At 45.2% G+C, this 22,269-nt stretch overlaps 1 protein-coding gene across 2 annotated transcripts; it reads right to left on the bottom strand.

Annotated features, from left to right (window-relative positions):
* Nucleotides 1-275: 275 nt before the first annotated feature.
* vgll4b (vestigial-like family member 4b) lies at nucleotides 276-21,780 on the bottom strand. Of its 2 annotated transcripts, XM_011614016.2 has the most exons (6): nucleotides 21,550-21,780; nucleotides 20,558-20,631; nucleotides 9,648-9,876; nucleotides 3,704-3,983; nucleotides 3,508-3,625; nucleotides 276-3,351 (listed from the first exon to the last, which is right to left on the bottom strand). In XM_011614016.2, exons 2-6 carry the CDS (start codon nucleotides 20,619-20,621, stop codon nucleotides 3,095-3,097), a joined length of 948 nt encoding a protein of 315 aa, XP_011612318.2. In that variant the 5' UTR covers nucleotides 20,622-20,631; nucleotides 21,550-21,780; the 3' UTR covers nucleotides 276-3,094. The 2 variants fall into 2 exon arrangements, with proteins under 2 accessions (XP_011612318.2, XP_003973458.2); XM_003973409.3 differs by lacking the exons at nucleotides 20,558-20,631; nucleotides 21,550-21,780 and adding an exon at nucleotides 13,222-13,589.
* Between the last annotated feature and the right edge of the window lie 489 nt (nucleotides 21,781-22,269).

The following is a 22,269-nucleotide window of genomic DNA, read 5'->3' as shown; positions in this document are numbered from 1 at the left end:
CTTATGTGGAGCTTTAAATGTTGGCGCCCATTCAGGACCAGAAATGAGATTTGTGATGCTAAAGAAGCTACTGCCACCCTAGAGGTGGGGGCAGCAGTAGCTCAGCCTGTTGAGGACTGGGCTGAGAAGCAGAGGGTTGTCAGTTCAAGACCCATCAGGGCAGACAGGGAAAGAAACAGGGAAGACAATGCTGAAGTACCCTGAAGCAAGGTAGCAAACACACACATGCAGCTGGGACAGGATCCACAACCCCAAAAGGGACAAAGCAGACAAGATTGTGGTTTAAAAGCACTTTATTGTTCATCAAGGCTACATACAAAAAAGGTGGCCTGCCAAAACCTTTTAAGTAAGAGGGACAGAGCCACACATTGTTTTCTCAGTACACTTTAATTCATAACAGTTCTGAGTATTACTACCACTAAGTACATGCTACTTCCACTTCAAAGAGGACCTGGAAACAGTGGTACAGAGTAAAGTCCAACTCTGCTTTCTTTTACCACTACATTTGTTATTAACTTAATTACAGGTGAAGAATGGCCCCAGCAGACATGAACAGGACAAGAAACCAATAGTAACCAAGTACTTGATGTGTGGAAATGAGCCCGGTTTCCTCAGAGGGTTTGAAGCTTTTACCTTGAAACTCAAATGTAGAAGAGAAAACATTTAAAGTTGCTCAACTGCAGTGATAAAAGGTTGCTAAATGTCCAGCAGGACTCCCTGGACCAGCGGTAAAGTCTCTGTTCTATCATAGGGACACAGATGGGTCCTGTTAATTGCTGCTCACAGAACATCAGGAGCGAATGGAAGTAGCGATTGTCTCCAACACCAGTGGCTTATTGTGGTTTCATACGTTTGCTGTGTTCCTGCACTTGAACCTTTACTGAGACAAAAGATTTAAAAAAAAAAAAAAAAAGATCAACTTTTTCCTCACAGAAAAAAAAAAAGAAAATGCAATGATTACAATATAAGGACAGGAAAAAACAACAATTAAATAGCTACATATCATTAACAAATTAATAATTCCTCAAAAAATACCTACGATTTTTTTTCTCTGTACATTCGTTACGCACAGCGTAATGATGGTCTTAAAGTTATTATAAAAAAGTAATTTAAGTGATTTCCTACTCTGTGTAGGGGCTGTGAAAAGACAAAACAGGCGAAGACGCCCTCCTACCTACATGTTGGTAGTGAAATGATAATGAATTACAACAACAACAACAACAATAATAATAATAATAATAATAATAATAATAATAGACACGGAGCCCTTTTCCCTCGTGTTTTCTAGCATGTGCCACATCCAAACTCCATCAGCAGAGACTTAATCTTAGGAGGGGGGCCGCAGCCAAACCTTAAAAAGCCTTTCCAGTGGCGTTGGAGCGTCTTCCGACACCACTCTTGCTCTTCCAGGAGCTCAGCTCCTGAACTCTGCCAACATTGGCATCAAAATCCTCATCGACCCGACCTGAAGCCGTCACCTGTGTGACGCTAGTAACTCGCCGGTGCGTCGTCACCTGACCCGATGATTGAGGATGGAATGTGTGGACACCTACTTCCTGTCCACTTCTCTGAAATCTGTCCTCTAAACCAAGTGAAACGTGTTCTCTCTGCATCTCTTGTCTGAAGCAGAGAACTGGGAAACAGCTCTGCTTCAGTTGTTCTGGAGACCCAGAGAGAGTCTGAGATCTGTACAAAGCTCTCCCCAGTGGAATGTATGGCCACGGGAGCCGGGCTCGTTTCGACTGGCTTCCCCAGACTGCAGCGGCCTCGCTAACCTGCAGCAACAATGACACAACTGAACACAAAAGCTTAATGTTTGACGCTAGCGCCGCCATGGCTTCACCTCCAGGTCATCTGCCTCTGTTAAGTCCAGCTGATGGGTTGGAGCGTCCTGTACCATCGATGGATCAACATCTTCAAACATTCAAGGGCTTCCCATCCCAAAACCACCGTGACCTCACGAGCCCAATGCCCCGAGGGGCGACGCAGCGCTCCTGGTTAAAAACAGCCTTTCCGGAGGCTGTTGTGCTACAGACGTCACCTTACCGGTATTAATGGAAAGCAAATGAAATACACAACTGCCACAACAACAACAATAATGAGTACAACTGACCCAGCAGTGAGTGTATGGTGTCTATGTCTGTTACTGATAAACAAGTAACAACTAACGTCCAGATGAGAAGGCTAATGGTAGTTAAGATTGAAATGCTTAAAACATTAATAGATACCAGCTATTAAAAACAAAATACATGCATGTGTAGAAGCATTTGTTTAGCCTTTCGGAGCACTCATACATCCACAATGAGTCGGAGCGTTCAAACTCAATAACACCTTCTCCTCACATTAGCGTCCAGCTGCTGCCCTTTCCCCCCCCACCCCCCCTCCAGGAGCCCAGCAGAGGTCTGAAGCTGCGACGACCCGACTGTGCTCCAGAAACTACAGGAAAGTATTCCTAACACAACCAAATGTGTTGTTTGGAGAGTGCATCTGCTCATTTCTTCCCCCACAGCCTTTAAAGTCGCCCCCAACATGCAGATTTGCCCATTTTTACCCTTTGCTAAACAAGTGAAATGATTCTGGGATGTCCAGATCAGATGTTGGATTAGCTGCCCCCGCCCCAGAGGGGAGCGAAGAGAGAAGAAAGTGACAACAGACGAGACAAAAAGGGGACAAGCAGATGACTTGAAGCTGTCGAGGGTCTCTTTGGTAGCACAGTCAGGTGATTCTGGGGGGTTTTGCTTCCATGTGTCGGGCATGTTGTAACAAAACAGCTGTAAAGATGAATAATTGAAGACATTTGCTTTCGCTCTTTATGTACATGTAACCTAGAGACGCTGGCTTGAGCCGGACAAGCTCAGGTGATGACAGAGGGGAGGGGCCGCTCCACGCTCCCGTCCAGTCTCCGCACGGGACCCTCGTCTCTCGTTCGGGGTTCCCGTCTGCTGTCACCGGGGCAGAGCGCTAAAAAAGGCTGTTCTGTTATTGAAGAGAAAGTGAGGGGTTGTTTTAGCAGACGGACACTGGTGGAGGACACGCAGTGACCGGGGAGCGGGTGTTGGTCAGGGCTGGGGGGACGGGGGCAAATCCCTCCCTTTCAGGACAGCACAGAGGGAGAGTGGCTGTGAGTGACCATGTGAGTGTCGGGGGAGGAGTTTGGGCTGCTGCTGGTCGACGAGGGGCTGCCCTTGTTCTTGATCTGCAGCCAGGTCTCGCCCAGCGCCTTGGCAAAGTGGTCGTCCACCGATCCGGTGATGGACAGCGAGTTGGTGGCCACTGGCTCGGGCTCCTTGTAGTTCTTCCCAAGGCTGCGGCGGAAATGTTCCTCGATCACGGGGTCACAGGCTGTGTTGGCTGGAAGAATGAGAGGGGGGAAAAAGGGGGGTTTCTCTCCAGAATGAAAGAAAAGACTTTCAAAGTGCCAATGAAGCTGCACCAATGGTGTCTGCTGTGTGTGTGTGTGTGTGTGTGTGTGTGTGTGTGTGTGTGCGTGTGTGTGCGCGCGCTCACTGTTCGTCCTCCTGTAGCTGTTGCGCAGACTGGAGCAGCTGCTGTGAGACACCGGACAGTGGGACAGGTTGCAGTTGCGGTTGTTGGCCGGGGCGCACGTGATCACGGAAGGACGATTCTACGGAACCAAAAAGGTCAAAGGGTTCAAAGTCCCGCCGGCGAATGTTAAATGTGCTCAGAACCCGGCGCTGCTTACTTGCTGGCGCTCGGCGGCGCCGACTGTGTGCGGCGCCGTGGCCATGATTGGCGCGCTGCTCCGTGCAGACTCCACCAGGCTGTTCTTGGTGAGCGCCAGCGGCTGGTCCATACCGGCTAAACCCACCAGGTGGTGGTGGTGGTGGTGGTGGTGGTGGTGGGCGTGGCCGTACAGGTGGTTGCTGTGGACTCCCAGAGCACCGGGCACCAGCACCCCCCCGATGGGGCTCCGGCTGCGCTCCTTAGAAATGGGAGAGCTGCGGTAGTCTCCGTTAGGTTTCCTAAAACACAAAGAAACAAAAGTCTGTGGGTGTTCAACTTAAAGTTGCAGAAAACCTGCAGCAAAACATGAAAATTGCTTTTAACCTTGAGGGTTTTTTTTTTTTTTTTTTTAATAAATTGAGCTTTGTAAAGCACTCTACTTTGTATCACCCTGCTAATATCTGCAAGGCATTTGGAGCTCAGGTCTGTACTTTTCCATTAGAGCCAATAAAACACAGCTCAAGGAAAAATCAGAGAGAAAAAGAGAGAACGAGCGAGGGAGAGCGAGCTCAAAATAAAAGGACTGGCTGCAGAAAAAGTGAAAAAGGCTCTTAAACATGGAAGGAGAAACTAAAGAGGAGTTCAACAAAGGGCGTTTTGTAAATGGGTTATTACAGAGATCACATGTGCACCCTCTTTATCTCGGATTATTGGGGAGAGTTTTGTAAAAGCTCCTTCAAACTTCCTCAACAGAAGCAAATGGGCAAAAAGTTCAAAGATCCACAATCAATAAATCAACCTGATGCGCAGGGAGACTCGAGGCTCACGTGATGCGTCCTGCAGTCATACGCAGCAGGGACACACTGATTTCATTTGCTTCAACTGAACATCCTTTATTCTTCTCTGGTTCAGACTTCTGCTATTTGGAACACAACCATAAACTTAGTGCTTTAGGTCAAAGACGAGATGCAATTTCTATATCAAAGTGGGGGGAAAAAAAGGGTTTGTTCTGCCAAAACTCACATTTTAATCACTCAGAGAAGAGATAAGGATAAGAGACATCAGCATTAAACAGATTCTGGGGTTTTTTTCTCCTTCCAGCCAAGATGATAAAGGCTTGGAAATGTTTGATATGAAGCAAGAGCCTGATACTGAGCACGCTGGCGTCCACAAACAGGTAGCTCTGTTTGAGCTCAGAGTGTGTGTGTGTGTGTGTGTGTGTGTGTGTGTGTGTGTGTGTGTGTGTCTGTAACTGTGTTGCAGCCTGCCTGTCGGTCCACTCCACTGCTCCAATCTGAGGCCCAGCTCCAGGGAGCAGGATTTACTGGACCTCCTCCCTGGAAGCCTCGTTTGTCTCTTCTCAAACACCATCTTCTCCAAGCACACACTCATTCTCCCCCCAAGGCGACAACCAACTGCAGGATGAAACGCTGCCGAGGCCATTTAAAGATTGGCTTGGATGATGAAACAGTTGTAGGTCCGTGTGGCTGAGCAACGCGACTGCTGGGTCAAGCATCTGGAGCCCACAGTAACGTTCTTTACAGAACACAGGGGTGGGGGGTGGGGGGTGGGGGGGACGTGAATGCTCTGGACCTTCACTACGAGAAAAAAAAAACAAGGTTGCTAGTTTCCTCTGTTTGTCCCGGGAGCTTACATTAGCGGGGATACCCCTGCGCCCCCCTCCCCTCTTTTGTCTTCCTGCCTTCCCAGAGAACTTCCTGGGGGTCCAACAGAGACTTGGCAGTTTCTGAAAACACACACAAATGCTTCCACATTGGCTTTCACCTCGACATATGAGGCTAAAACTTCGATAAATGTGTAAAGAAACAATTGTTTAAATGATTCTCTTCTGGGACCATGAAGTTTAATTCTAACAATATCTACCCCCCCCCCCCCCCCCCCCCCCCACACACACACACACACACACACACACACACAATACTGTTATTGTGAAATAAAACAATCCCCTGATTAGCTTTCAGACAAACGGCTCCTCTCTTCCAGCTGCTGGGTCTTTAGTTAGTTGTAGAAGTTGTTCCAACTGCAGATCGCTGCCAAAATGGCAGGCATGCCCACATCCTCGCACAAGAGGGGCCCAACCCGGGGGGGCCAGTGAGCGGGATCAACAAATCCAACCAATCAACAGTGAAGAGGTCGAATTTTCTGCCGCCCCCACCTTCCCCTCGCCAGACTGCCCACCAAAACCTGGACTGAATTTCATGCCAGAGATCAGGCGCTTCAAAGCCACCCTGTGGGTCTTTGTCAGTCTAACTCACCTCTCAATTATGGCTCGGGTCACAGCTGGGGGGGAGAGGGGATGAAGGCTAGGCCACAGGGATGGGGGGGGGCAGAAGAGAGGGGGCAGAGGAGGCAAATGAGGAGGCGTAAGGAGGTAAGGCAGAACTGATCAATCAGTAATATCAGTATAAGATCATCAATGCAGAAACACACCTCGGGGGCAGCCCGGGACTCAACGGCTCCTCTACAAGATTCAGTGTGTCTTCAAACAGTGACTCTCGTTAGAAACTGACTGATTCATTTGAACGGTGTTCCCAGTCGTTTGGAGTCTGATGCCCGTAGTTTCTCTTTTCCATGAAAGATCCTCTAATTTAAAACAGCAGGGGTCCAACAGTGACGTCCACAGGACAGGAGCAGTATATCAACAAAATGACACCCCTTGGATCATTCAGAGCTGTGCAGTAATCCAGGAAACACCCTCCCTTGGGCCGTCCCTGAGGTTAAAATAACAACCACGTATAGAGAGAGCTAAATATATTTATTCTACATTCTGGAAACAAAAGCTGCTCCGCACCGAAACAAAATGAAAATGTGTGAGCGAAAGACGTGAACGTATGTTGTCTAAAATGTGCTGCCAGTTTGATGAGTGAACCGTTTTCTGTTGCAGATACAGGAGCTGCTGCACTCCACTACTTCACCTCACTGTACTCCAATCTCTTCACAGAAAACCTCGCTACAAATCTTTGGTTTGGCAAAAGTTCATGTCCTGCTCCTTTTAAGTCAGGAGGGAGAGCAGTGAGACAGATATACACAGGAAACATCTGGGAGAAATCAGGCTTTAGAGAGAAGACAAAAAAGGGCAGCGCGGGATTAAGGCTCAACCACAGGTTACAACAAGGCCCAAAGCCCTGCGAGGCCTGCAGAACCCACAACATAAATACACCCAGCACACACTATATGTTTATCTACTTTCTGCCTTCATAAATCAGTTTTTTGCTGTTAGTTGTCTTTGTTTTACCACAAGGATACAGATCACTTATATCAATCGAAAAGATCCCATTAAAATAACGGTAATTCCTGATAGAAATCTAAATCTATTTGTATAAATGTTCTTGTTAGTTGAGGGTAAAGACAAATGCTCTTTTTGATGGCTGCATGTGTTATCAGCGCTTGGAGAGAAGGTCTGGGAACAATCGCAATGAGTCCAAACATGAACCCGCTCCCAGAGGACTACAGAACTCCTCACTTCCCTCACACTCTACACACATTTCCATGTAAAACAAGGTAACAATGACTTCAACACACTCACAAGCTTATTCTCTTTCCATATGGCCTGTGGAGAACCTCCATGAGAACAACTTGGTGATGAATTTCCCAGCAGAGAGCAGCTGCAGCTTTCGTAGGCTGCAGCGGAGCATCGTCGTTAAACTGGATTTGAGTTAGATAGAATTTCATTATTGTCCCAAAACTGAGTGTTTACTTCCTCATAATCACATATACATGTTCTGTTTATCATGTAATGAATATCTGTGGTAGCCTTTAGCCTACGCTAACATGTGGGGGCCTTCTCTCAACATGTGAACAGAATTTAGTATCAAAATTGTGACGCTGAGTGTGAAGATGTGTCCATCCCACCCCTAAACGGTCTGCTGTTTCACCGCTTTAATGAAAACTCTCTTCTTCCTGTGACAAAGAGCCACACACTGGGAAACAAGAACACAATCGCCTCCATTGTTTGGTACAGACTCTATAGAGAGGAAGCCAGAGTGTCTGTTGATCAGTTACCTGCAGGATCAACCGAGAACCTTTTCTGTAAAGTTTGGAGAAAAATTAGAATAGAAAATATTCTGCAACACTTGTGAAGTTGTAATTTACATACTTTAGCTAGATGGTGCAACGCAAATGAAAAAGCTCCAAGTCAAAGCTGACGATGACCTTCATAACTCCAAATATTCATATCAGGATGTTCTGAAGGTAAGATTCATTTTACGCATTACGTGAATAAAATCTTGAGGTCTTGAGTCTATTCATCGAAATAAGGTCTTAGAAACCACGGCTAATGTTATGGATGTCAGCTTTAGCAGAGAGTAGTCATAAATTTAAAGAAACCCCCTTAAATTGCTAATCAAGTCAAAACAACTAGGCAGAGCCATCACTGGTCCTGTCTTACAAGTCCAGCTCAGGGTGAGCTGGTGTCAGGTGTCTGTGTCAACATTCACCAACAATCCCCCTCAATTTCCAGACAAAGAACAACTATCCAACCATTCAAGCTGAGACACACACACACACACACAGACAGACAGACAGACAGACAGACAGACAGACAGAGAGAGAGAGAGAGAGAGAGAGAGAGCTTGAGTGTGTGTCTGTGTATCAGAGAGATTCGGGGGTTCATTTTTGGGCCTTCTTCCAGCATTTTTCCAAGTCATTTTACTGTAAGTGTCCTGGTGTTTTCTGTACAATGGAAGTTGTTTTTCCGTGCTATTTTTATCTTAGCGTAACAGCACTAACCCATCATTCTCCACTTCCCTGTAGTCACTCTGGGCAGCCACAACAATTTGAAAGTGGAAGAAAACTTTCCTTGAGCTGAACACAGGTTTCAACAAATCATTCAGCGAGTCGTGTTGTCAGTGGAAGCCTCGCAGCAAACTGCTGATTACATTAAAAGAAAGGTTTATATGGTCCTCAGGCAAACAGGCTCCCAGTTAGGAAAATCCCATCTCAAAGCTTTAGAAATGTGAAATAAACTTGCAAGTCAACGGCACAGAGAGACACTGAGAGTGAGAGAGTGAGAGAGAGAGTGAGAGAGTGAGAGAGTGCATTGTGCATGAAATCTGAAGTATATTCCTAGAGTTGAAAGGCTTGAGAATAAACCCCAAAGCAGGAAAATGCTGCCTGGGTTTTCCCAGCAGCGGTGCCTTGATGACAGATGCATCCTTAACACAAAAAAGATGACTGTGCACAAATGTCAACTCATATTAATCCTTATTTTGCCCCGATAATCACAAGATGCACCCTGTTGTTGCTCCTATAGTGACTAACATTTATGTTTAATCACTCGTACAGCCTGAAAATGATACAAAAGCAACATCATTATTAATGATGGTATAAACGTGTTATTAGATAAAACCGGATTGTACTTTTATTATAAAAGAGCATCCAGTGAAACCCTGGCACGAAGGCAAATGTCCCCACTCTGCCCAACACCTCGTCTGTCTCTAAATAGCAATGGCAGCAGTCCCGTGACTGACTCAGGCCAACGAGAGACGGATCAAGCTAATTGACACCACTGCCCTCAGCTCCAGCACTTGTTTGCTACCAATCAATGTTCTAGAATCTCTGGAATCTCTGGAAGTGGGAATGTGGGAACTCCAGAGATGTGACTAATCTTGCTCTGGTGCGGTCCTCATTTCCAGGCTTCCAGAAACCTGTGGCTATATTGAGGAGTGCTGTGGAGCCAGCTGAAACTGGCGTAGCACTCAGTAGTCCGAAGAGAGACTTCTCAGAAAAGTTCGCTTGTGCAGCCTGAAGAAGTGGGAACCCGCAAACAAATGGCCAAGAGAAACACTGGTGCGCACAGGCCAAAAATACGTTTTTTAGATTAAAAACAGTGAGTTCGTTGTGTGAATACTGTATGTACCTTCCATTTAAACCTATTATTTGGTGAAATTGACTTCAGCGCCTCAAGAAATTAACACCTAGGAAAGAACATGATGTGTACTTACAGCTGTGTGGCAAATAACCTGCTCATCTTGGCCACATGCTCGTTGTCGTCCATGTCGCTGTCCCCGAGGTCTCCGCTCAGCTTCCTCTTGGTGGGACTGATGGGGGGAGGACCCGTCCTGTGGCTGGAGACAGAAGACGAGGACGAGGACAGTGATGAGGAAGAAGAGGAGGAAGACGAGGACAGGGACAGCGAGTGGAGTCTGGGGTCAGCCCGCAAAGCTGCTTCACCTGTAGAGGAAGACAAAGGAGAAAAGAAAGGAGATGCTCAATCCTGACGGGTGCAGAGACGTGTCCATTAAGGTACCTAAACGTCTGTTTTTCTTTTTAACCGAGATTAGCCAAAATGTGCGTGAAACCACTGTTTTCTGCTCGATGTTATCTGACGTGCTGCGTGTTTCCTGTCAGCTCCAGCACACTGAATGGAGCACAAACCTGCAGCATGAAGCAGAAAAGTGTGGTTGACAGTGTTTTGGAAGAAATAGTTGTGGATGGGCTGGGCAGTGTGTTGCTGCCTGTGTGGATCTCTCTGTCTTCCTCCAGTCGGACCCCAGTACAGAGGGCCTACAGAGGAGCCAGTGAGTGGGAGTGAAGAGTAAGGAAGTCCGGAAAACTACCACTGGCTCTGCCTCAGCGCAGGGACTTTCCACTGCTACGGCCTCCTGTATCTGTCTGACTTTTCCCAAACAAAACACTGAGCCTCCAAACTCAAGCTTCCATTTCCTACCAGCGGCTTCCCATATTTTTTTTCCATATTCAAAAACCAAACAACTGCTCCGATTTGGAGCACTTCCAAGTACGTTCTGCTGCTCGCCACATGACACCCTATCTGTTTTGTTGACAAAAGTTACATTAGGAATAAACCTCGTCTCCCCCCCCCCAACACACACGCACACACTCTTCCTGTGTGCGAGTGGTTTCAGCAAAGCCTCCACCTCCTCCCACTTTCTGGCATGTTCCTACTCGCTCCACTGTGCACCATGGTAACAAGAGTGACATCATTCTTTTTGGCAGGACAGGAAGATGGCAGGAAAAGAAGGGAGACTGTGACACCGACCAATCAGGGCGCAGGATACTTTAAGAGCTACCAGGAGATGAATGAAGAGCTCGGTGTTGGACGATCTTTGACCTTCTCGACCATCAAAGAGACAAGATCTTTAGCTGAAAGCAGGGAAGGTCAACTAAAGTTGAGTACAACATTATTTTTCAGTCACTAGAAAAGAAATCTGCATTGTAAATCAGCTTTGAGGACAAAGAACATAATATTTGAGCAGTTTTAACCTTGCTGGCAACACAGCAAAGCACAAGAGAAACCAAATAGCTGCTCCACAGCTCTGTGACTTCATTCAGAAGACAGATGAAACTACACGTACCAACACCACTCAGCAGTTTACTTTCAGGACAATAATTAAATCAGAGGTGCTGAATCGGGACAGAATACGAAGCCTTGTGGGCTGTCCTGTCACACCTTTCTATTGTGGATGCAAATATGGTGTAAAAGCTCTCTCTGGTTTAAATGGGAATGCTGCATCTAAACACAGAGAAACTGAGAACTTTCTGTTTTTTGGCCAAGCAACAGATTCTTTTTGAGGAGGGCAGCAGGACAGGAGTATCCCTGAGCCCTCTCTGCTCTCAGCTCATTAGGTCTACGCAATGATCAAAGTCTATTTCTCTTGACAGAACTTCAAACAGCTTAGAATCAGGATGAGATTGGATTACAAATGGAGGCGAACCTTTTTTCCACTTCCCTGTTTTATCCCCCTCGAGAGATTTCATAAAGATCAGCCCAAGCTTGCCCTCACGCATCTCTACCAAGTAGAAAATGTATTATTTTTGCCTGTGTTTCTCCATAACATGACCTTTAATTCCATAGTATTACTGGGTGTCAAACGCCTAAGAGAGCCGAGGTGGAAGTGGAAGTGTCACTTTGATCTCCGGCACAAAGAGGAAGAGGGAGGAGAAATGTTGACAAAGGTGAACAACTACGGAGAGACAGTGAGCCTTCCCCGTCCACCGTGGACCGCTTAGCAACAGAAGAGCTGGAGCTGCTTAGATGTCATGAAATAATAAATGTGAAAATGTGTCAAAATCAATCAGTACAGGTAACAATCAGACATGTTAAATTAAAACGTCACATCAGAATCCTCCTAAAATAATCCCCCAAATGCACTTCTTTTTTTTTCCTTTCTCAAAAGGTCACAGTTTAAGGATTTTATGGAAAGCATTTTAAAACAGCAAAAGTGGCGCGCTGTTAGTGTTTGATGATTTAATGAAACAATGGACACTTAAATAGGCTACTTGCACTAACACATCCAGCATTTTCCATTTTCAGGGTACACAAAAGAAATATGAGTCACTCTGTCTGCGTTTGTCCCATCAGGGCTTCAGAACAGAGTGCCAGTATGTGAGCACTCGTGTGTGTGTGTGTGTGTGTGTGTGTGTGTGTGTGTGTGTGTGTGTGTATACTGTCAGCAGATGTAATCCAGCATGTGCACTCGTGCACACAAGTCAGAACGCTCACATTTATCACAGGGCTCTTCATCTACGTCTTTGCTGGACATGTTTGAACACGGAGGACTTTACTAGGACTCGTATTCTTGTCTCTGCTCATTTCCTGTCGTATCGGCTCTTTCATAGCAGCACGGAGGGAGGGAAAAGCCCACCACCGGTTGGAGTCATTCTGCAGGAATTCATTTCCACCGTTTCTAATTCTGCTCCTGCAGCACTCGTGCCATTTTGTTCAGATGGATGAAACAACACATGAAAGCTGGATGCACTGACGTTGACCCCGTGGCTGTTGCCGACACGCTTAATCGAGCTTCACAGTTAGTGAAATGAGAACAGTGGAATGCATTCTTAAAACTGGAAACATGACAACTGGGGCCATCTTCCTCAGGTCAAGAGGGATCTCAACAACACAATCACAAATACACAATTCTGCTCATACAGAAGACCAAACATTAAGTGTGATCATTCAGCAAAAATGGATTTTCAAGAGAATTAAACAGAGATAGTGGATGAAAGCACAAGAAATACACTCTTACAATTATGCAGAACAGATCCCAACCCTAACTTTTAATAGAGTATTTAACATAATGACCTGAAGCGGCTGCACATCCATTAATGACAGAACACCTCATTAGAAACTGTGGAGCAATGCACCATCACGAAGAAGGGGGAGAAGACGAAATACACAAGGTTTATCTACACGTTGCAGCCATAACAAAATTAAGGATAATTAACCTGGGAGAGTTAGAGAGTAAATGGTAATGCAGTGAGTCAGGGGGCCACTGTAGCTGTAGTTATAGTTAATGGTTAAGGCTGATCACAACTACAGGATCGTCAATCCAATAGATAATCTGGCAAACCTCGTTTAGGTTAAATGTCAATGTAACCATTTTTTTGTAGGTGACAACCAAATGTAACGTAAAGAACGTTAAACTGGGCTCCGAACACCAAATCTCAGCCCTGGCCAGAGTCCCAACACCCAAAGAGTTTTCTCTGCTCGGCTCCTGGAAACTTGGGGCTAACTCGCCCACGACCACCCGGTCAAACATCCCACAGGCGCCCGCTTACCTTCGTAGCAGAGGATGCCGATGTTGTTGTTCATCTTGTCCAGGTACTGGTAGTTCAACAGGTCCATTTTCGTGAGTAGCATTGATCTCGTTGTCTGGTAGTCAAAACGAGCAGCTTTTCTTCTTCTTCCCCTCCTCTCGACGGGTAAACAGCGACAGGCCCGACCTCCAACTTCCCTCACTACCAACCCGCGCACACAGAAAACCCTCGGGGCGGATTCCCGGGTGTCCCGGCGACTTTTAGCCACTTCGATTACTTAGAAACGAGTTCAAGAGAGCAGGGAAGCGTCAGTTGTCCTCACAGCCAGCTGTAAGTCGACTGCACTGACACGCAGGCTGGGCTCGCTGTGACTCCCCCCCCCCACACACCCCACCGCGGCTTGGCTCCGCGGCGCACTGCGCATGCTCACAAATCTCTGGAGCGCCTCGAATATCACGGATGCTTTACGCACAAGATCAGCCTCTCCAAACACATCCAGAGTGGAAAGAGGGGGGAGAGACACCCCAACAGACGGTGTCAAGTGTGACAAAGATCACTGATGCAGATCCGCGAGGTGTAATAAACCACAGAAAGACGCTCTAACGCACGCGTCGTGCCTGGAATTTACATAGAAGTGGTGCTATTTAAATCGCCAGCTTTATATACTGATATTCGCCGAGTGAATCCCTGTTAATATAGTATGGGAATTTTATAGTTCACATGGCACTAAAGTGTAGAAAGGTTTGTTGTTGCAGCAAGGGGAACATAAATCAGGAATTTTGGGATTATTTAACATGATGTATTCATGATTTCTTTATGAAGAAATCTCTAAAGGTTATAGGCAATAACTGTAAGAGACTATGAAGTTACCAGAAGGACATAAAACGAACTAAAAGAGTTTGTAAAGATGAACAGTCAGTAAAGTTTTGCAGTGGTTCTCTACTGCCCCCTGGTGTCTAGTTCGGGGTACCGTTTTCCTGAGGAATGGGGCGGCTGTGAGAATAAACAGATTGGGAATATGATTGTCATCAGAAAAGGCTTTCCTCTGGTTGTTTAATGAGGACATAATGAGCAGGGCGTGGTGGTGCTTCCGCCTTTAAATGGCGTTTACAGCAACATTGTGCATTTTCCAGCTAACGGTTTTTATCCACAAAACCATAAAATGAGAAGGAACACGTCAACATTGGACAATATCCCTGCAAATTCCGAAGCCAAGCCAAAGTTTAGGAGGCAGGATGAAGCTGGCAGATCTTTTTACTCTTTTTTTCATTGTAAAGTACATTTAAAGCCTGTGGCTGTAACACCAGTTCTGAGCAGAACAAAACAATTCTGAAAGTCAGGCCCAAAAGGTCGCATAATTCACAGTTGCTCCTTATTCAAAAGAAGGAAACACCCGCATGTATCCTCGGTTTTCTTTCAGTACAACTGGAAGAGTATCCGGTGCTGCTCAGAATGATGCAAACAGGCAGAGGGAGCATCAGCCCAAACACGTCTGGAGGAATTCAGAGGAAAAAGCAGAGAAAGTTCAAATCTCTCCAGTTCACACAAGTGTGTGAACACCAAGCACCCAAACTGCACAGCTCAAAGTCTCCCCCTGCTGGAAACGCCTGATCGTGGCAATCAGTGTTAAAAAGGTTTGTGTCTGATACCCTGGACCACTTTACCTGTAGGTCATAGCTCAAGGATTCTTTGGAAAGCATTTTAATACAGCAAGTGGCGCAGTGTTAGTGTTTGATGATTTAATGAAACAAAACTTGTTAAAATTATGGGCCTCTAAATAACCAGATTTTTGTGTTTGGGGCTTAAAATGATATATAACCCATACATGAGCTCATAAACTAAATACATTTAAAACATATTTGCTATTTCATACACTAGCTTGTTGTCAGATGTATAATTTAGCATCCTAACACTGGTCTCACTTTCTTAGCATGAAACGGTTGGTTAGAATTGCTCTTTTCTGAAACGCAGCATCTTTATTGTGGCTCGACACACTGCAAGAGTGGTTAAAAACAAGGAGATTAGCAATTACACAACAAGCTGAAGCTATTCCACATTCCCCCCTCACAAGCGAGCTGTTAGAGCCAAACCATCCTACCAGCTTTACGGTTTCACGGTGGATATTGGCTAAACAAAGTAATCACTGAAAATGTGTTTTGAAAATCAAAATAAGATAGTTACAGTATTGACTGACGCATTAACACACTCAGGGTGTGTGGCGTGGTAGCACGAATCGACCGATGCCTTTATTTATGCGTCTGCGTCAATCACCTTTGATCAATGGGGACGAGGTGGCGCCGCCCACGGGCTCCCTGCAGGCCTGTGTGTCTCAGCAGGTCTGGGCTTCTCCTGGCAGAGGGTGTGTGTGGACACCGCACATGGTGAGTCATCTAAAATGGTTTTTTCATTAAAATTCTGCACCAACAGGCAGGATAAAGCCCCGTGGGGGTGACTATTGGAAAAAGTTAGTCGACTTTTAGTATAATAAATTATATTGGGTCCGATATACCAAAACAACATGATTATGTTGCTTTGTTTACACAATGACGTAATGAATTAAGACAAAAGAGTTTTGGTAAACCTGATTATTTAATTCTGATTTTTTTTTTTCCATAAACCCGGCACGGCAAGATTCAGGATTATACGCACAGAAACCAAACCACAACTACAAAAACCAGAGGACAGACTTCTGCACAAGTTGCATATTTTACCTTGTTGATATCAAGCTTTCGCCAGGAAATGTCCCTGTAATTTTCCAAATAAAAATGCATCTACATCACAGAAAAGGTCATCATAGCAAGTCTGTTAATATCCCCAAATAATAGCTCAAGATCAACCAGGCCTTCAATCCAACAGTGTCTTCATCTGCAAATGAACCCAGAGGACGGGACGTCTAAAAGCTACAGCATGCTGTTGTTCTTTTGGGTTTGTTTTTTTGGTTCCTTTACAAACAGTCTTTACAGGAAAGCAGCAGAACTGCTTTTATTTTAACAAAGTTATTCTTCTGGTCTCATCTCTCCCTCTGACCTGGCCTGGACACATGTTTATTCACACCTCTCTGTCTCATATGATAACAAGACGTCTGCTAATCCCCTCAAACTCTGAGATAACGTATGTCCAGCTATGATATTATTGGTACTGAGTATAGAATAGTTACGGATCAATGTCCTCTGTCTGTGCCTGAATGATAGATTTGGCATCTAAAATATTGTCGGACTTCCATGGAGTTATCGCTCAGATGACCATATTCACAGGTTCCATTTGTATCTGCCACCAAAAACGCTCACAGCACTTGTTCTTGTTTAACCTTATCTAAGAGAACTCTGCAGTCCTGTTGAGTAACTATGGAGGGTTCTATCAAAAAGCAAAGAATGTCAAGTATGTGTGGTCAGCACAGCTTCCTGGCCAGGACAGCACAGCGGCCATGGAAGCAGCAACTGTGGCATTTACGCAGAATAAATGCAGGACATGAGTTCTGAACCAGTAGTAAGAGCCCCCAAATTCAGAGGTGACCCCCCCTCCCTTCCCAGGTCACTGGGAGCGAAAACAATAACATGGAACTCAAATACAGCTCCAAGAATTAACTAAACAATAACCCTTTTTAGAAATGTACAACGGTCTTTCCACAAAGGAGAGAGGGGGGGGGGGGGGGGGGGCTGGCCTGAATACACAGCATGGCTTGAAATTATGGGCATGAGATCTTTGTGGCGAAAGCTGAAAAGAGAAACGCTGCATGTACGGAACAAAACAAAGGGTTAATTGTATTTAACCTTGTGATTTGCAAGTGACACTTGACATTTGACATGGCGACCATAGCGTCCCCTTTGTTTGCTCCCACTGGAGGCTCGACAAAGCACTGACAGTGGCGTGCGTGGATGCGTGCGCTCCGATCAGTGGACAGCAGAGTAAGTCCGACTGCTGGAGGGAGTGGATGAAGAGGAAAAGAAAACGGCAGGGAGTTTAGATGACAGCAACACGGAGAGAAGACGGGATAAATGTGGCGTTCCATAATGATGGTTCAGACATTAAGCCGTCAGGATTGACTTTCTGGTTGGTCAGAAACTTAACATAAGAACTGAAGCCAACCCTAATATCCCAATATGTCAAGTGGCTGTGAGAGTGGCTAGAGAACAGTAATTGGCTCAGTGCTGCACGCTACACCTCCCAACTACTGCTTCCCACAGCAGGTCCAGTTCATGCCAACTCCCATGCAGCCTCTACTTCTCCTCCCATAAGCTTATTACATGGCGTTACTTTTAATGTGCTAAAACCAATACCGGCATTTCATAGTGTGAGAAAATAAACGATATCTTAAGTAGAGCTGGTAATCAGCTGGCCAGATTTAGCTGCTCTTCTGGACCTGGTCTCCAAAGCAACCGGAAGATATTGAGCCTCACTGAATCCACTTGTCCAACCAATAATCCATGAATGGATCAATAAATGACTCTTCTAAGGCTCAGGTCAGGAACAATGGCAGGATTCATGCAGGGGAGGTTATTCAAGAGATGGTTGCGGCCCTCATAAAATCTTTATTGATAACTGAAGACTCCTTGACCCACAAACACTGATAGGAGCCAACGGCTCATGAGGGTGATCACAACACAGCACAAGCCAACCAGCAACAGATGGAAACCTGAGCAGTTCAGAGCAAAGTAGGAAGAAGACCATTCATGCGAACTTTCCGGAGCACAACAAGAATGCATTTTTCCACAAATAGACGTGTTTATGTGAAGCAGCACTTTCTACAGCCATCATCACTCCTGAAATCACTTCACCAGCCCGTGTTACATAAACGTGCCACCTGTTCAGTCGCAGCCTGAGGGCTCACGCTCACACACTGAGGGCTACGCCTGTGGGAATACCTCGGGCTTCAGCGTCTCGCCTGAGGAAGCTCAGAACACACAGCCTGCAGAGGTCAGGGACTGACCCAACCTCCAGTCGACATCCGGGAGTAATTGCTCCTTGGGTATCAGTGACAACATCTGGGAGGGTTTAATCTTCCACCAGAAAGACTGGGAATGTTTGAATAGTGCAGCTCGGAGTGGCTTTGCCATGTGTAATCTCGCTGGAAAGAGTTCCACAGCCTCCTCTCACAGAGGCTGGCAACCAGTATTACGCCTGTGTGAGTCACTTGCCTTCAGGCCATCGATACCAACTACTGCATCACTACTGCATCACTACTGTATCACTACTGTATCACTACTGCATCACTACTGCATCACTACTGTATCACTACTGCATCACTACTGCATCACTACTGTATCACTACTGTATCACTTTTAATCTGTATAAATAGTACAAGCATGTCTTCTTTTTTTCCAAAGATGCTGAAGGGATTACTGCACTCACCAGTTTGAGTCCACTCCAGTTACAGGTGTTTGTGGTGTCAACAGAGGACGCCTTATTACATGTAGAAGGAAACATTTTCATGGACATATTAGCCTGTTGATACCAATCTAGCTCCTTTAAGTGCGTCAGGCTCACATCGGTTCATCTCGACACCAAATGAAGCTAAACCTGTGTCAGCGGTTACTAAAACCTCCACGATTTATTCTCTCCAGGTATCACCTGATCCAGCCATTAGGGGAATATAAGTTACAGAGTCTTGGTGCTCCGCATCCACTTCTTTACAGTCAGTTTTTGTTGTTCAGGGGGGAAGAGAAACCCAGACCAGGACCAAAGAAACACACACACCCAGAATCTAGCTGATTCCACCCACAGGCATGAATTCTTGGTCAAATTACCTCTCACCCACAGCACAACCTGTTTCTAGTAGGTCACGCTCAAATTAGGACAACAAACTGAAACAAAAAGGACAAAATTTAAAAGCTATTACAGAGGGACACACAAAATAAAATGCCGCACCACTCAAGAGGAGCACTTTTATGACGATGGACAACCTCCACGCTGCAACAATGAGACACACTAGTACCTGTTGTCAATAAAGCAAAGGGTGGAGTTCACTGTTCCACACCGCCAAAATTACTGCCGAGGTAACACCAAGTATGAAGTATTGTCAGACATAAGGCACTTCTTAGAATTAGTCTTGGGATTTCTCCGTGAAAACAGGCAGTTTTTTTGAAGTGAGATGAGTGGAAAGTAATGTTATCCACAGTTGTGTGACAGTGCATGGTTGTCATGAATGGCATGGTTCAGGGAGGGTTTCAAGAATTTAGCTCTCTGTAAATGCACAATACTATTTTGTAAATGACAACTTCATAAGGAGCAATCATCAGTTTAAGCAAAAGAACTGACTGCAGGACAGAAAACTCAACTGGCTGCTGGTCTGGTTGGTTGACTCATAACCTCTCTGTGGAGTAGCTGGCTGGTTAGCTTAGCTCTTGTGCTATTGTCCAAACAGGTTAAGTGCATTGTCTTTGGACAAAGAGGCGGTGAACGACACAACAAAAAGTGACAACGCAGAGGAAAAAAAACAAAAACACTGCAGGGACATGAGTGAGAGGAGGATTAGGGAGGAGATCTCCACTGGCCTTTACTCACAAGTGCACCAAGATAATAGCCAGTTCCTTTGAACCAAATAATCCTGGAAACAAAGGCCTTTAACAGGGCTCAATTTATATTTTAAACAGTATGTGGATACCCCAACTCAAGTCATTTTCTTATATTTCTGAAATAGACGAGAAAACCGAATTTGTATGTGTGAATTATAATATTCACACGTCTTAATTGGAATTTTTATACCGGCCGTTTTCCTCTGAACAACTCAGCGTTCCCTGTTCATTTCAGATCACTTCATATCCAATCACAGCACCCATAACCTGGTTTGAAAAATACTTTTTCCTGTTTGTCTGCAACAATACTTTAGATTAGGTGTCACAAGAGACCACAGGCCTTGCTAGGAGCAATGCTGAAAACAGCACACTAGGCTTCTCCATGAAATACTTCTGCACATCTACTCTGTGTGCCCACAGGTCAGGAGGATTTGTTTTAGAAGCAATGCTAGAAGCCTTACGTGTGGTGTATACGGACGAGTGCAGGGGAAGTTCTGAAAAATTATATAAACAGGAGGAGAACTGGCTGAGATGTAGATCCAGCTCCACCTTGTGTGAGTACAAGTTGACTCAAGTCATCAAGCGGGGTGAAAATCAGCGCTGGTGGGAGCTGGGGGTGTTTGGCCTGGATTTACTACTTAAATCTCTCGCAGCACAAAGACGTATATTGTCTTTACGGGAGAAAACAGGGCCGGGGTTAACAACTAATGCAATGCGGCCATGCTCGCACTAATTGTTTTGTCTTTGTTGTAGCTCCTGCACGAACTGAGCAGACAGGAAAAACCAGAAGCCTTTGCTAACGCTGACATACAAAAGACCAAAGGGAGCAGTTTGATCAAACGTACCATCTTCCTCATTTGCATGAACAAATGACGCCGCTCTCGAGAGAACATCCAGCGGTGTCTCCATGCTGGAGCGCCTGTGGATCAGAGAGTTTGGGTATCAGAAGAAGGTACAAGCAAAACTATCCTACATTTTGATACCTAAAACCTTAAGACATGTATACTTTATGTTTTAGTGTATGGTGATGCACATCCAATAAAAAGACATCACAAGTAAATCACAATCTTTTTTGGAAGATCAAAAATATTGAAAACATTCCTGAACAAAATGGTTTAAAACAAACAAAAATGCTTCTGTGAACTGATTAGACACAGTACATATTGTCAGGCTGGAATAAGACTGTTTTGTGAAGATTTCTATGGCCACCTTTTATACTTTCTATTTCATATTTTAACGTGGCATTATTGCATGGCAGCTGCCTCTGTACCTGCCACTGCTGCTGTTTCTAAACGTTTCTGAGTGACACGTCCTGGAAAAGGAAAATCTAACACTTGACAAAAACGTTCCCTGTAAAATCATAACAATATCCTGTGAATGAGGGCATGTCTCACGTGTATTACGTATGAAATTCCTTTTAATCCTACATTCTTGGAATACCTTTCCTTGAGTTGGTGTTATGGCTGCAGATAAAACTGCCAACATTTCGCCGCAGATCTCCTGAAACCTGTCACAACACAACAACGCGTTTGACACCATGCGCGCAAAACCATTAATGTGACGCTTAAAAGAAACCATAACAGGTGCGCCTGAATGTAGGCCCGGTAACAGACATAATCCTGGCTAATTACGTGATTATCGTGTCATAAACAAAACGCAGGCTTTAATTTGGAGAAGTTTTATAGCGTAGCCGTGCTACAGGACGCCGATTAGTGGATGTTAAGTGCGCGGCCGAGCAGGGTTTTTTAAATTCTGTTGCCGTCTTAAATCGGTCCTTGGCGCAATCTTCAATTAAACTGACAATATTTCACACAAACTGACCAAATTAGCAACATACTTTTAAAAACTTTCTTCAGAAATACCCGAACCGATCGTGGGTCTTGAGAACCGACCAGCTTCAAGCGCCACTTTCAGAAGCTCCGCGCGTGGCAACGTCCACGCAGGAAAGTTGAGGCACGAGGGCAGATAAATATCCTACACAAATAACGCCACGGGAACGAGGAAAGACAATGGTGGCAGAACAGTCGAGACAGTCTTGGCTGGAGCTAAACGAGGAAGAGGGAAAGGAGAGGAGGAGGGGGGAGGGAGGAAGGGAGGGAGGGCAGGAATGCCTGGAATGATGGAATTCAGTTCCTAGCAGGTGGTGAAAGTGAAACGCGCTGATTGGCGGAGGAGCGAGGCGATGACATCAGTATATATATTATGATAATGAGCACCTTGCATCACTTCCGGTGAAGGTGTCACAGCGTGACTCATATGGGATGAAAGTCGATGTTTAACTTCCTGTCTGCGGGAATTGCTCAATTGTGTTACTTTAAAATAAAACAGTCACGTTTTTGTTGTCTCAGTTTTATCTTATTTGTTAAATGAAAACTTTTATTTATTAGTTAAGGAGAAGCAGATTTGTTTGTAGCACAATTTAGAGTTCTTACTTATAACATAATGGGAGGTAATACACAGAAGATAAAATGACAAATTAAGACAAGAGTGAAATTAATCAATAATAATTAATCAATCAATCAATAAAATTCTGTTTACTTAAATACAATCTATTCAA

Source organism: Takifugu rubripes, chromosome 19 (assembly GCF_901000725.2).
Source record: "Takifugu rubripes chromosome 19, fTakRub1.2, whole genome shotgun sequence".
Taxonomy (NCBI): Eukaryota; Metazoa; Chordata; class Actinopteri; order Tetraodontiformes; family Tetraodontidae; genus Takifugu; species Takifugu rubripes.
This window is presented reverse-complemented; position numbering and strand designations above follow the sequence as displayed.

Coding starts and splice junctions, on each gene's coding strand:
- vgll4b (XM_003973409.3), bottom strand. CDS start 13,303: ATGCTACTCACGAAAATGGACCTGTTGAACTACCAGTACCTGGACAAG. Junction 3,984..9,647: donor AGGTTATTTGCCACACAGCT/GTAAGTACACAT, acceptor TTTGTGTTTTAG/GAAACCTAACGGAGACTACC. Junction 3,626..3,703: donor GCGCCGCCGAGCGCCAGCAA/GTAAGCAGCGCC, acceptor TTGGTTCCGTAG/AATCGTCCTTCCGTGATCAC.